We start from the raw sequence: 15407 nt of genomic DNA, 5'->3' as shown, positions 1-15407 counted from the left end.
ATAGGAAGCTTTACTCTCCACTGTTATACCCACCACCTCCCAAAAAAAGAGGGTGAGGAGAATGAAGGTGAAACCTTGGCTTCTTGGGTAGGTCCTGCACATTGGGAGAGTAAAGGAGATATTTGAGAGGCAACAAGAGCATTTGAGGGGAGGTCAGGAGACATAATTTATATGGAGCAGGCAACCTTTACATGTATTACCTCATATAATCCTTCTATCAGTCTCATAAAAGTAGGTATTGGTCTCCTCATTGTTCTGGTGAGGGGACAGAGGCTAAAAGAAGTTAGTAACATAGCTGCTAACTGGCAAAGCCAGAGTTTAAAGCCAGGACCTTGGTCCTTACTGGAGACTGAGGATTGGGCTCGTGTGGCCATGGTGGACAGTGAACTACCCACAGGTTACTAGCTGGGTTTCTGTGACTGTACCTCCCTGACCTGGGCTTTGAGTAGTCACTGAATCTTTAGATCATATGCTTTGGCACGCAGTGGGGAAAGGTTAACAATTGGGTGAGACCCTGGTTTCTCTAAGTACTAGAGCTCATTAGGGCATTTCTTGAGCCTCCTTTGTCTTGCAGAGGGAGGAGACAGAGATTTCTTGGGTACTTACTCTACTCGCTTGTTTAATCCTCTCATGAACTCTATGATGTAGATATTGTTTGTCTCAGTCCTCCCTCCCCACCCCCCATATCTACCCAACCCTCCATCTCTTTTTTTCTCTTAAAATAGGACATTGATTAAATACAGTAAATTGCCCAGAGTGTCACAGCTAGCAACTAGAAGACCTTAGGTACAGATCTGAGTCTTTGTGACTCTAAAGCCAGAACTTAAAGCTTGTTTCTACTTATCTTTTTTTCTGAGACTTTTTCCCCCCTAATTCCTAGACAGTTTTGCTTCTTCCTCTTTGAGTGAGAGCCACTTATGGCTTCCTCTTTTTTAACTTTTTGATACTTCTCTTGGGCATTGGGTTCACCTTTCCCACTGAGTCTCCCTGTTTTACTCCCCAGGTTGAGTCTGTGTTGTCGACCCAGGAGCCATTTCAGGTTATCTCTGATTTTATTTTAGGTTTCTGGATCATCCCTCTGTAACATCTGCCTTATGCTCTGGAGTAGAGTTATCCTTGATTCCTCTCACGTTCTATATCCAATCTATCAATGAATCCTATCGGTCATACCTTCAAATATATCCAGAATCTGATCACTTCTCACCACCTCCACTGTTGCCACCCAGGCCCAAGCTACTATCCTCTCTCACTTGGTTATTGTAGCAGCCTCCTAACAGATCTGTCCACTTGTCTTTCTACATTCAAAGTGATCTTTTTAAAATGTGTATCAGATCATTTTACTCTTCTCTTTATAAACTCCAGTGGCTTCCCATCTTATAGAATAAAAGATCATATGCTACATTATCTCACGATTTCAAATAAACACACAGACACATATCCACATACCTGCCATGCTCTTCCTCTGATATAGGGTGACCATCTAATTTATCATACAAATTGGGACACTTATAAGAGAGAAAAGGAGCTCTACTAATAAACGACAACAAGCACAAACTGGGACTGACCCAGGCAAACTGGGAATCTGGTCACTTGATCTAGATAGCCAGTGGATCGTCCTGTTACTTTCCTTTAGGTCTTTTTAAAGTGTCATCTCTCAGTGAGGCCTTCTTTGACCTCTATTTAAAATTGCAACACATTCCTGCCCCATCCCATAATCAACCTGTGCTGATTTATTTTTCTCTGTGGTGCTAACACCATCTGATAGAGAGTATGGCTTAATTAACTATGTTTGTTGTTGATCTCCCCTCTCTAGAATGTAAACTTCAGGAGGGCAGGGAATTTTTATCTCTTTTGTTCAATATACTGTATCCCCAGCACCCACATCATCGCGAACACTGTAGGTAATCAGTAAATATTTGCCGAATGAATGGATGGTGTGTCGGGGGGTGGAATTCTATTCTGAAGAGTCTTTCTCCTTGGAGTCCTCTTCCCAAACCAGTTTTCTTGTTCCTCCCTATTTATTTTGGTAAACCTTTGGTAATCTGAGACCTTAGAAGGGTTTTCCAGTATGCTCTTACCGAAAAGAGGAGCTAATGATGAAGATTACCATGATTTCCTAACCTGACTTGGGCCCCCTGGGGAGGGAAGTTTGTATCCAGTACAGCAGTTTACCACATTGCAAGAGGGAGGAGAGGATTCTTACCCTTGGGAAATCACGTGTTGGGGGCCCTGCCCTGGCGGTTATGATATTGTGATGGTCAGTGTCGGGGCCTTGGGGCTGTGCCAGCTTCTGGGGCTGGTGCCAGAACCAAAGACCTACTCAGGGCTAGTGCTGGGGGCTCCAGTTTGCTCATTTCTCCCTTCTCTTCTGTCTTTTATACCTGTATACTTCACCTGTGGGTCCATACTGAGTAGAGTTAGCAGTATATCGGGGTCCAGCCTTTCCTTACCCAGGATTCTAAAGGTTTCTTTTCTGAAGCAGCCTCAGAGGAAAGGAGGGATGAGATGGGGGTGGGGAGTGAGGGTAGGATCAGACCTTTTATTTCTAGTTGAAAATGGCAGTTGGGATTGCTCCAACAGATCCTGTTGGGGTCATGGGGTAGGAGGGGGTCTTAGAATTTCCAGACCACTGGGAGTGAGTTTTAGACTCAGTGAAGATGGGAATTATGGTTAAAGGAGGGGAGTTTGGGACCTAGCAACCAACATGGGCTGCCATAGGGACAAGAAGGGGAAATAAAATGCCCTTTATGATTTCTATAACTTTGGTTTTCCTAACGCTTCTGATGTGGCCGTATAGCAGGGGCCAAAGTCCTGGTGGACTGGAAGTGAGAGAGTAACAGAACTACTGGAGACAGGAGAGGGATGTAGCTCTTGTGGCTCTTAAAGAGTCACAGTACCAGCAGTAAGTACTGAAGAGGTTCTAAATGTAGCAGAAAGCCTAGAAAGGGAAACCTTGAGGAAACTTCTGACTCCTCAATGTTGTATCAGTAATAGTTTGATGCCAAGGAAGCCTTGGCAAGTAGTTGTATAGCAGAGAAAGCCACTTTGTGAAACAAAAGGGATTCCCATGGGCATATCCTTAATTCAGAAAACAAAGTCCTTTGCCATCTCGTGGATATGAATTTAGCCTTCCAGTCTCATTTCCCATGAGATCTGTCCACCTGTCCTGTCTTTTCACACCTTTGTGCTTCAAATACTTCCACCACATTCAAAGTCTAACCTTGCAAAGGCTTAATTCAATGTCACCACCTCTGAAGTGTTTTGCAGGACTCTCAGTGAGACTTTGTCCCTTCCTTCTTCTCTGGGTTCTTATTACCCTTTGTTTATAACTCTGTTATAGCATAATGCCTGAAAAACACACACACACACATACAGGTTCCTCCTTCTATCTGAAAGTAGAGCACTCCCATGAACCATTTCATAAGCTGAAATGAGGTAAAGTGAAGGAGCAATTACCTTTTTTCATAAAAGCGAAAATCTTTTTTGGATTTCTTCCAGTTAGCAAAAACAGGTACTAATGTAGGCTTTTCCTAAAAGCAAAGTGGCATCAAGCAAATTTTCAAAAAGCGGGGGATACCTGCATCTGCCTCTGCCCCATGTGTGACTGTAAACTCTTTGAGACAGGGCCTCTGACTTATTTATCTTTTTTTTTTTTTTAATTTTTATTTATTTATTTATTTATTTTTGGCTGCATTGGGCCTTCATTACTGCGTGCAGGCTTTCTCTAGTTGTGGCGAGCTGGGGCTACTCGTCATTGCGGTGCGCGGGCTTCTCATTGTGGTGGCTTCTCTTGTTGCAGAGCACGGGCTCTAGGTACACGGGCTTCAGTACTTGTGGCTTGCGGGCTCTAGAGCACAGGCTTAGTTAGTTGTGGCGCATGGGCTTAGTTGCTCTGCGGCATGTGGGATCTTCCCAGACCAGGGCTCAAACCAGTGTCCCCTGCATTGGCAGGCGGATTCTTAACCACTGCACCAGCAGGGAAGCCCTGACTTATTGATCTTTATACTAACTCTCTCCTGTTCTGAGGAGGGAAGGACTGGTGCATCCACTTCCCCTCCCCCAGTCCTGTAGTACCTGGCACATGGTAGAATCTCAGTAACCTTTCTGCTGAGTAGAATTGATTCTGGGTTAATCAGATGAACATATTATACAGTAGACTGACCTGGCTCTTTTTCCCCTCCCCATTCTGGGCAGTGACCCGCTTGTGGCTGGTACACCTTGCTCCTGGCTCAGGTGTACTTATAGCAGGGGGCACTGCTATTTGCTTTTCTTAGTCCTGACTCCAGCTTCTCCCTTTGATCTCTGCTGCCCGCCCCAGCTCACCCCTACCATTGTCCTGCACAGGGAACTAATATTTCTCCTTCCCAGGCTCAGGCCTCACCACCTGTCTTCCCTAGCATATTCTGAGAATGATGCCCAAGGAATCAGTGATGATGGGGAACAGCTAGAACAGGATTAAGGGTATGGCCCTTCAGCCCTCTGAGAGTTCCAGGTAGGACCAGTTGCCTCCTTTATATCTGCTTGTGTTTTTCTTGTCCCCTGAGGGAGCTTGTTTCTGAGCTGGATGGGAATATATGCAGATGATCTGTGATGCAAGGAATTAAGGGCTGTAATCCTGGGGAAGCCTGTATTGCCCTTTAGACTAAAATTCTATGCTTCAGAGAAGTAAATAGGATAGTTGCTATATGCGAGGGCCCTGAAGCCACATGGTCTGGATTCTGATCTTGTTCCACCACTTACTAGCTGTAACTGCCTCAGCAAGATGGGGTCATACTCATGCCTACCATAGTCCTTCATTCATACATAGTTATTGAGCATCCCCTGTGGGCCAGGTTGTTCTAGGTGCCAGGGAAATAGCAGTGAGTAAGACAGAATGGGTTGATACCTTTAAATACTTAGAGCAGTGTCTAGCACATAGTAAATATGCAGGAAATGTACCAATATTCTCTTCCTAGTACTTTTCTGAGAATAGACAATCGGGTGGGATGACCTTTGGTAGCAGCTGCAGGACCAGATCTCCCCGAGAAGGGGAAGGATGGAGGAAGGGCTAAGATACAGCTTCTGGATTTGGACTTAGGTCCAGGACAGCAGTAGCTCCAGTGGCCTTTTATTTCTGGCACTTCATTTTGAGACTAAGTATATGAACTGGCTAAAGGTCACCCTGGAAATTTTATGGGTCTGTTTATTTCCATAGAAAGGGCAGGAGGAGATGACCCTGGACTGCCTAGATTCTGCCTGGCCTGTTTGTACAGACAGCGCAGTGCCTACCAAACCGTGTGTGGGTGACCCTAAGAGAGGCCACACTTCCTGAGCAGTATGAAGGGAGATCCCAGAGACATGAGATGTGAGGACGGAGAACAGCCATTTGCCTCTCTGCTGTCAGGGCTCTCTGGCCATAGAGTAGAGGACCTTCTGCTGGAGGAGGTGGCTTGGGGGTTGGAGAGCTGAACTTAGGAAGGAGAGTGAGGTGAGACAGAGGTCCGTGGCCTGTTTCAGTTCATTCCTCAGGGAATGCTGCTGAAGAGGGCTGTTATACTCCTAGTGAGATTACTGCTGGAAGCAACGTCTGCACTCAAGACTCCTGACTGATTGTCTGTGGTTTCCAGTGAAAGTCCAAGACTGATACAGTCTTTATGTGAGTAGGGTTGGAGTAGAAATCTATGTTGCATTTCCCGGGGATCAATACGTTTTTCAGCTACCACCATGCTCAGGGAAAGAGCTGTATAATCTTGACCATGGTTCAGCAACTACTTCACTGCTTCTCCCACTTTCTCTCTTCCATCCTTCTCCCACAGTGGGTTTTCAGAAATGAATGCCCTTATAGCACAGAGAGAGTGCCCTTGACATGAGATGTGGGCCAATCCAGGATTCTTGGGCTTGTTCCCATGTGAGCTGCTGGCATGGCTTCCCTTGGAGAACCTGCTAACTTGGCTGGGAGCCATGGCGATTTGCATGCATAGGGACAGACGAAGTGGTTCTGGGCCCTTTCCAAGATTCTGAAGTACAGCCAGGTTTAGGTCCACTGGACACCATACTCTTTCATCTCATTTTTATTGCACTTTCTTAAGTCTTCAGCCATTACTTAAACTCAGTTCAGCCAAGTGTATGAAACGTGAACTAGGCAAAGCATTTTGCTGTGGATATAAATCCACAGTTCATTCCATAATGAAGGAAATAGATAAATATAATGTGATTGTAGCAGTGTTTCTCAATTTTTTTTCATTATCACCTCCCTGAGGAACCTTTTAAGACATTTTTTCCTAATCATCCCCCCTCAGGAAATTTTAATACCATAGATAAACCAAAATTCTGTTTATGTACTATTTGTGTATCTGTGCTTTATACTTTAAATGAGTAAGATTTTTTTCATCCCCCAAGAGCAAATTTTCTCCCCACTTGGGGGGAAATATCACCCCATTGTGAGTTCATGGATTATAGTAAAGCACAATGGGATTGCATAAGGAACATAAAATGGCAGGCAAGCCTCCAAAGCTTTGTAAACTTTGTTTCTCCCATCTCCTTTGACTGAACGTCATAGCTCCATAATTTATTCTTGTCTCTCAGTCTGTCATTCCCATTTTGCTCTCTTTCCCCTTTCCTGGATTTCATCCTTTTTCTCTCTCCAGTATAGAAGTTCAGGAGTGAATTTAATTAAAATAGTAATCTGTACAACTCAGGGACAACTTAGGGAAGATGATTTCGTAAAACAGTCCTCTAAGAGGTCATCCTTTTGGACAAAAGAACCTACAAACCTATGAGGTATTCATGGGGAAATGTAATAGACATAAGCATTGAAGGAAATAAAGATATTTGTTTGGAGTTGCCTTTCAGAGGAGAAGACCTCCCAAGAGGTCTTTATATTGGTCCTAACAGGTTTGGATATGGATGGCCTATATTGGATCTAAGTTCTGTATATAAATTCTTTTAGGGTTGATGCCAGTTCTGCCAGTGGGATATCAAGTTTCTTTTCTCTAGCAATACCATGTCACCAATGATAGCATCTCCTCTCCCCTGTAGAAACTACCAGAGGCATGCAGTGTTGGTGATGGAAAACCCTTTGTCACAAATCTACAGAGTCTGTATATGGCAGTCACCAGACAAGAGATCCAAGTGGGACAGAAGCTTCAAGGCACTGGTGAGTAGCTCTAGAGGTACTTGGTCTCCCTGGGGTTAGAGTTAGGATCTAGGTTTGTGCTGTTCAATATGGTAGCTCTAGCCAATAGTGACTATTTAAATTTAAATAAATAAAAATTAAATAAAATGAAAAATTCATCCCCTCATTTGCACATTTCAGGTGCTCAATAGCCACATGTGTCCAGTGGCTACCAGGTTGGACAGCTCAGATACAGAACATTTCCATCACTACAGAAAGCTTTATTAGGACTGGTCTACATGCTTAGGAGAATTAGTGAGAGAACCAGGAAAAAAATTAATCTCCCTACCTGAGACATGACAGGTAATATGTAGAAGAACAGTGAGCTGTTTTGGGTCAGGGAAACTCTTGTCTTACGTGGTTAAAGTGGGCCTGGAGAATCTTCATCATAGAAACAGCGCTTTCCAGAAGTTAGTTGGAAGTGGATTTGTGTCTGTTTACATATTAGTACCAAAGCCTGGCCTTTATCAGAATGCTTGGTAAATGCTAATGCCTTTCTGGTAAGAAGAAGGCAGTCACCACTATCTTCCCTTGATCTTTCGGATTTCAGGAGATCCCCAGACCTCAAGCAGTGCCTCCTCACAAGAAACTGATAGCCAACTTCTGAATCAGCCAGAAGAGCCAGTCTCCTCAGCATCATCCCTCCCAGTGCCTGAAAAAGAGCCCACAGTAAGTCATGAGCAGCTTCCTAGATAGCATTTCAAGATTTGGGAGAGTCTGCACCTATAGCTCCCAAGCCAGTGGTCCCTGGAATTGTCACCTAGTTGACACTGCCTTAACAACACTGGGGGATATTTGTGACCAGGCATCTAAATTGTGGATTTCTGGATGGAGAGTCATGGTCTTTTGCATCTTCCCTTGCTGTCTCCTCTCTGCAGTTCTTCTGAATGGTGGACCTTGACTCCTTTTCTGCCTTATCGCACTTGCAGTGATGGTCTATGAGGTTGTTGCCTAGGGGAGAAGTGATGTGCGTATCTCCTGCCTAGAGTATTATATCACATTCACTGCCTGACATGGACTTCAAAACTCCTGCGTCAGCCACCCGTCTTAACCAGAGCCATGGGGGGAAGGAATTTCTTTTCCTAACTTAAGTGGAACTGTTCAAAACCTCTATTAACTTGGGTTCCCTTTTTTCTAGGTTACTTCAGGCCCTATGCAGAGACCTCAGCTGTTGAAGGTCAAGAGGAAGAAGCTAAGGGGGCTCTTCAGTTAACCTGTCGCTGTCTCAACTGCGGAGGATGGACTTGGAGAGTAGTTTCCTAGTGTCACCTTGAAAGGAGGTCCTGTGGCAGCAGCATCTCTGACACAGAGTTACACAGTCAGGGACTCCACTGTAAGGGCGAGATAACTGAAGTTCATGTTGACAGGCATGGATACTATTAATTGAGGGAATCCTGGCTCCAATCCATCGGGCACTGGCCTTCCCTGTCCGAGTGGAAGCCAGTCTCTGGGAATCCCATGCCCTCCTTTCTTTTGGTGAAGGTTCTCTAGACCCAGGATCTACCATGGACTTTAGGTATATGGGGCAGGTCTGCAAAAAGGCACAGCATGCTTAGGAAGCCTTGTCTACCTTTCTTAAGAGTCCCTAGCCAGTCCCAGGTGTTCCTCAGAGACCCTCTCCTCTCTTTAGCATGGAATAAAAAGCACTCACACTCCCCTGCTTTTGAGATTGCTTATCTGTGGAACACATAACCAACTCACTTCACTTTACTGGGTCCCACCCCATTGTTGTCTCTGGATGAAGTCTAGGCCCTCGGTCTAATCCTTCAGGTTCTTCTTATACTTCTCTTCTGTGGCCTGTGCTAAGCCTCCATTCGGGAGCTTTGATCTTGAGACCTCTCTCCATGGTGGGCACAAGATAGCAGAACATATGGTTTCTGTGCTCTTTGGTCCAACTTGATATGGGGTGTTTTTTGTCTATTTCCAAGGCATAGACAACAGGTTAATACGGGATTGAATATGGGATTGAAATTACAAAGAGCTCTGAGCCCTAGGGCCAAGTTAGTTTCCCGGAGTGGGAGAAAAAGGAATTTTATTTTCCCATCCTTCACTTCACTTCGAATAACACAGTAACTAGAAGAACTAGAAAAGATAGGATGACAGGGAACAGGAAATATGGCCAGAGGAGTTCTCTGGAACCAAAAGAATTGATGTATAGAATGAATAGTGCTTAGCAGGAAAAAATGTAAAGACTGTATGAGATAGGCAGAATCTTAGTTAGAAAGTGAACTCTTTGGACAAATCTAGCAGGATTTGAGACTTCGCTGGCTGTCCAGTGGATAGGACTCGGTGCTTTCACTGCTGTGGCCCTGGTCGGGTAACTAAGATTCCACAAGCTGCGCGGCATGGCCAAAAAAAAAAAAAAAAAAAAAGAAGATTTAGCAGACCAGGATTCTCAGAGTTCCTTGGCCTTCTCTGCTAGGTTTTCCTCTATAGGTAAGACCATCTGAAACTTTACCTTGGAGAGACAGGAAGGGAAGTAGAACTCAGATCTTCACTGGGAGCTGTTAGGTAGAGGCCTTTTCTGATTTAGTTACTTACGATGGTCAAAGGCCTCCTCGTCCACATGTCCTCTCTGGCTGGGACTGGTGTGTCTGTCCCCGTGTCAAGTCTTGGGGGAAAGAGGATGATCCAAGTAATCATAAAATAATAATGATAATAATAACGATAATAAACAGCTACCAGTTAATGTATACCAGGTACTCTAATGAGTGCCTAACATTGAATCCTCACAGCATCATATGAGGAAGATACTGTTAACCCACTAGGAAATGGAGTCTTGAAGGGATTAAGTGACTTATCAGAGGTCACACAGCTAATAAGTAACAGCCAGAATTTGAACCCAGACAGCTGAGTTCTAAACTGCATTATTACATACATTACCGAAAACATTTTCCAGGAAGGATGTAATGTCCTTCTTTCTCCCATGACGCTGCCTCTTTTCAAAGAGGATGTGCTCTCTACTCCCTATTAGCTCTTCAAGGGAGGCGCCTTGGCGGACTCCAGGACTTACCACCAGGCCTTTACCTGCTGGCAGAGTCTGCGAGAGCTCCACCAGGGCTCATTCCCAGTTGCTGCTGATAACTTTCTTTACCCTCAGACCCAGTCTGTGCCCTGGTAGTGACTGTCATTGAAGTGAATTGGGAACTATGTAAAAACAATCTGTCAGATGACTGACTTTGTAGTTTAGTTTCTCTTGGCATAATTTAGATGGCCAGATTTCAAGGTATGAGACCACATGAAAAATGGAAAGATTTCTGCAGCAAGCTGGGGGAGAATAAGGGTTCTTCACCCTAGATAATCCTTCTGCCCTAAGAGCACAGTCTCAAGAGCAGGCATTTTTAATCAGAGCGGGATCAGGGGTTTGTGAATCCCCTAAAATTATAAGTAAAATCTTAAGAGCATAATTTTTTTCCCCATGTTCTCAAAAGAATGTGTAACTTTTTAAAAAGGTTAAGTAAGAGTATGCCTAATGACCTCCCCGCCCACTGCCCCCTTTATCCCCAGAGGTTGCTGCCCCCATGGGGGTATTGCCCAAACACACCCTTAGAGAAACATTGCTCCCCGAGGCCCTGCCTCAGTCATTCTTGCTCTGAAGCTCTTGCCCCCCAACGCAAAGGGTGGTGTTTGAAAATCATTCATCCCAGGGCAACTCCAGGGAAATCCCTGCCTTGACAAATTGGCCTAGCCAGGCTGTATTCCAGCCCTGCCCCCTGGCTTGGGCCCCTCCCTGAGGCCCCCAGGCTGGCCCAGCCCCACTCCACATGCACATAAAAGGGTCGAATTCTCGTGGCTGCTCCATAAATTTTATTCCGTAAATATTAGTTTTCCCTGTGTTTAATAAAGCAGTGGCCCACCTCCCCGCCTACCCACCCGCTCCCCGGGGCCGGGGCTGGGGCCAGGGCTGGCTGGTGGGAGAAGGAACTCTTTCAATTGCTTTGGAGTATTTTTAGAAAAAAAAATAATATAAGGTGGTTTACAGCAGCAAGCCAGCAAACCAGGAGCAGGACTAGGGACCTCGAGGAAGTTCCTGCAGGAACTTGACCCAAAAAGTAGAGAAATAGCGCCACCTAGGCTGCAAGGCCTACTTGGCCCTGCTGGTGGTTCACCCCTCCCCCACGGTCAGCCAGTACAGGCCAGCTCTTTGCTGGGAGAGAAATCTTCATCCCTTAGCACTCCAGCTGGGCAGCACCTCCTCTCTTCAGGCCTCACCGAGGGCTTTCTCAGCAACCCTGAGGGCAGAGCCCGAGCTGGGTCCTGGAAAACCCCACGAGGGTCATTCTCTGTTCTGTCACCAGTCAGCCAATCTTCCAGATCAAGGAGTGTCTCCAAGGGGTAGTAAAATTATTGAAAAGGGTGGAAGGAGCTTCTAGTCTCTGCCCACTGAATCCTGAGGAGCTAGCCCTGGAGTCCCTAGGGTGTAAAGTGGCAAAGAGTGAGATCTGAGCTCCTGTACTCTGGACTTGGAAAGAATCTGTTCCTGTTGGACCAAGATCCTTCCACGGGTCTGATACAGTTCACCTTCGGTGAGCACTTGGGGGAGGGAGAGATGCTCAAGTCTCCTGAATACTCAGCCCGCTACTTCTTAATTTTATCCCGTGGTCCATTTGAACTCCCTTTTCTTGCGTTCCTGTTCACTTAAACCTCCCATTTTCCGAAGCCCTTACCTCCTCCTCCCTGGTCTGCTTGGGAAATAAACAGGAGCCGGTGTGTCATTTTCTGTACAGAGATGGTGGGAGTGGGGATGGAAAAGCCCGTGCCTTTTCTCCTCGTCCTAGATTTGGTCTCGTTCTTGACATTGTCACCAGGGGCATTTCCTTCTTCCAATTATTCTGTCCTTCATTTCCTCCTGTTTACGAAGCTAAGGGGATTTGCTCCAAAGAGTATCGGGGAAACCTAAAATCCTCTTAATTACCCTTCCTCGTGATGTAGTAAGCTCACTTCATCTGTTCTCCCCACCTCCTCACTATTTGTGCTGTTAATATAATCAGTGTTTATATGCACATTTCCTATGGGCTTTTTGTTTTCATCCTTACATTGGCATATACTCTTTGAGAACAGGGTCAGTTTTTAACGCTAAATCAAAAAATATCACTGTGTTGGTGCTGGTATTATACTACTAAAGGGTGCAACTTTATGTTAACTGGGTTTTCATACAATCACGATATGCTTTTCTGAGCTCTTTCCAGAAGTATTTTTCTGTCTTCTAATTTTCCTGAAGAAGAAACTGTTCAAAAGGAGTAAGTGACATTCTACAAGGAAGCCACTAAACTCAGAGCTCAGGACCCTTGGTTCCTAGTCCCTGTTACCAACATGAGTAAATATACAGACTCACAGAACTGTAGTGGCTTCTGCTAGGCACTTAGATACAGAGAGAAATGCCAGAAGAGAAGGGAGCCCACGCTCTGGAGAGAGGATTTTCCCTAGCTGCTGTGACCTCCTGGAAGCTGCTACAGGGTATTCTTGTTGAGGGCTTCTTAATGCTCTATTTTTCTTCCATGTTCTCTTGGACAGGGCTTCAGAAGATCCCACCCTGAGGGGAAACATTCAGAGGGGGGAGGGTGTGAGGTAGCTTGTCTGTCTGTGATGGGCGAGGGACCCTAGGGAATCCATCTCTACTTGAGGATCTAGAAGCCCATCTGTCCTCTGTCTTCCATCCCAGACCTATCAAGGAATACTTTCTCCTGAGACTTTGATTTATGGTGGGCTTTAAGCTTCCCCTCAATTCTGGGGTCTCACTTTTCTACTCTGGCGTATGGGAAGTCATGAGGTAGCACCAAAGCATTCTAGCAAAGGCTCAGTCTCTTCAAAGCTGTGAAATCCTACCTGCCCTCAGTTTCTCTGTCCTGGAACCCAACAGATTTTGCTGTGCTTTCCACACTCCTGGACCCTTTCAGTGAGCGCTAGCCTCTCAGCACCTAACTCTCATGGGTTCCTGAGAATCTGGGCCAGCCTAGGGGAACCCGGAAGAAGCACTGGAAAACTCCAGGGTGTGGGGAGCATATAGCCATTGACTCACCTGGGAATATTGTGCCAGGTTACTCGTCCTGCCGGCGGCCGAGGGCCAGGAGTTAAAGGAGCATGCAGTGTCACACTCTTCCTCCCTCCCCTCACTTTGGGGTTAGAATTGGGGAGTAGGGCTTGGGGGGCTGCTGGGAGTCCCTTCTGAAATCTGGGTGTTGTATTTACTTTTTCATATTGGCAGCTGGAAGGGGAAGCCCATCCCAGCTCGGCATTGTTGTCTAACATGGTTAATCAGATCCTATAATCCTGCTGTGGAAATATTGGGCCTCACTCAAAACAATAGAGACCAAGAATATTGTGGTTAAATTTCAACCAGCTGCCTCCCTGGCCTGTTTGCCTAACCCCTACCCCCCTCTCCTGGGCCAGAGTCCTCCTAGCTTTATGGACCCCTGATAGGATCGACAGCCAGTCAGAAATGGGTGACAAGAGAAGGGAGGATGGAGTAGGGGAAGGGTAATCCTCTCGACTGGCACTCCATCCTGTCTTTCTCCTCCCACTCCAGGCCTTGAAGGTCGAGCAGGGGGTGGTGAAACGAGTTGGAGCTGGTGGGGAAGCCCCCGCTGGGTCTGGGTGTGTGTTCAGGGGTCAAGAGCAGTACTGCTGGGAATCCTGGATGGTAAAGAGATCCCTTATTCAAGACAGAAAAAGACTCCTGCCAGATGAGAAGGAAAGACCGCCAGTTTCATTTATTACTACTGCCTGGTGCTTCCAGGGCACAAAGCAATGCCAGTTGGTCGTATGTCACATATGGGGGAATAGGAAGGCACTGGTTGGGGGAAGGGGAGCTGGTAATAAATATTTCTGTTTCATTAGTAACCTGATATATCTGCAATATAAATAATACTGTGATGATGTATGAAGGTGATACTGATACCCCAACTTGAGTGCTTTTCTGGTAGTGGTAATGTCCATTATGGTGCTCTCTTTAATAAGTACGAATTAACTGTGGCAGGGTAATTTATATAATTAGAATAGCAGGACAGAGGGAATAGGTAAGCTGTACAATGGCATTTTGGAAAAAAAAAAGATGCAGTGTCTGGATTGTGCTAAAGGGGAAAATTAACACATGCTACGTTCGGGAAAAGGCAGCGGACGTTCCTGTTGTAGATCCTAGGGCACCCAGCTTGTGAAGTGGCCAACTTTGAGTTTGTACTTGGCTGTCACACACCCACTGGGCACAGGTTGCCACCACACTGCTTTTGGAGGTGTCATCAGTCAATGAGGTGAAGTACAGCGAGGCCCTAGTTCCAGCACCGTGGACTATTGAACGGTCAAAGTGTATGCATTTTTAGGATTTGAAGAATGAAAATAGCAGAGCTGTGCCAAACGAAACTGCAGGTATTTAATCTCTTCATATAGGGCAGGAGTGGAGCAACAGCAGAGGACATTTGATGTTTCCCACCTGGGGTGCTATGTGATGATTCAGGGACTGGCATGGCTCCTGTGGGTCATTCATCAAAGCCATTTTAAAGCAGGGACTGCTTGGTGGGAGCTGAGCTTCCCATCAGAAAGACATCTGGGAAATACTTCCTTGGACTAAGAATCTAAGAGATGTGTATGCTTCTGTGTGGGAATCTCAAAAATACCTTAATGGCAGTCATCAAATCAAATTGAAGCAGGTATGAAACTGATATCAAGATGATTTAAAGACGACGGAAAACATTTCAACAGTTAAACTTGGGCAACTAGTGGGAAGAATTCAGTGTGAAGAAAGATCTCCCATGGAATCTCTAAAGAATGGGCTATATTCCTGACCAGGAAAGGGGATGTAAGAAACCAAGTTGGTTACACTGTACAGAGACGTGAACTGCAAAATGGGAAAGTCCAACAGGAACATTCCAAATCACTGCAAAGGAATGGCACGGGTTTGTTGGAAATGTGTTGGGAATGAGATAGAAAAACCCACATTCAATAAGAAACAGGAATACTTAGACATGTATTAACTCATATATATATTGAATGCTTACTCACTAGCATTCCCACCAATGGGGCATTATGCTACTTGCTGTCTTATGGTCACAAAGACATATCTTCTGCTCTCAAGAAGTCTACAATCCAAAGATGATATTTAAAGCATAGATTTTTTTTCCCCAAAAGTTTTTCAAGTGTGTGAAGTAGAAAGTGAGAGCCATGAGTATGTATCTCTTTTTTAAAAAATTTAAAAGAATCCTATGGATAAATTCCGTTCTGTTACCTGCCTTTACTTAACTGCATTGTGTCTGTATTTACA

General features: G+C 45.4%; 1 protein-coding gene across 3 annotated transcripts in view; it reads left to right on the top strand.

The window, feature by feature from the left end:
* The window catches only part of NHEJ1 (non-homologous end joining factor 1), a 76317-nt gene extending 67509 nt beyond the window's left edge, over window positions 1–8808 (top strand). For all 3 annotated transcript variants that reach the window (XR_009008959.1, XR_451509.3, XM_007187946.3), the window contains 3 exons: window positions 7018–7135; window positions 7704–7822; window positions 8292–8808. Coding sequence is in view for 1 of the 3 variants with exons in the window: in XM_007187946.3 (XP_007188008.1) it covers window positions 7018–7135; window positions 7704–7822; window positions 8292–8366 (312 nt within the window). In the remaining 2 variants the exon portion in view is untranslated. The remainder of the gene's footprint in view (window positions 1–7017; window positions 7136–7703; window positions 7823–8291) is intronic.
* The last annotated feature ends 6599 nt before the right edge of the window (window positions 8809–15407 follow it).

The sequence above is a fragment of the Balaenoptera acutorostrata genome, chromosome 8, assembly GCF_949987535.1.
Source record: "Balaenoptera acutorostrata chromosome 8, mBalAcu1.1, whole genome shotgun sequence".
NCBI classification, from domain to species: Eukaryota; Metazoa; Chordata; class Mammalia; order Artiodactyla; family Balaenopteridae; genus Balaenoptera; species Balaenoptera acutorostrata.
The sequence above is the reverse complement of the archived record's forward strand: the minus strand, read 5'-3'. Positions and strand labels throughout refer to the sequence as shown.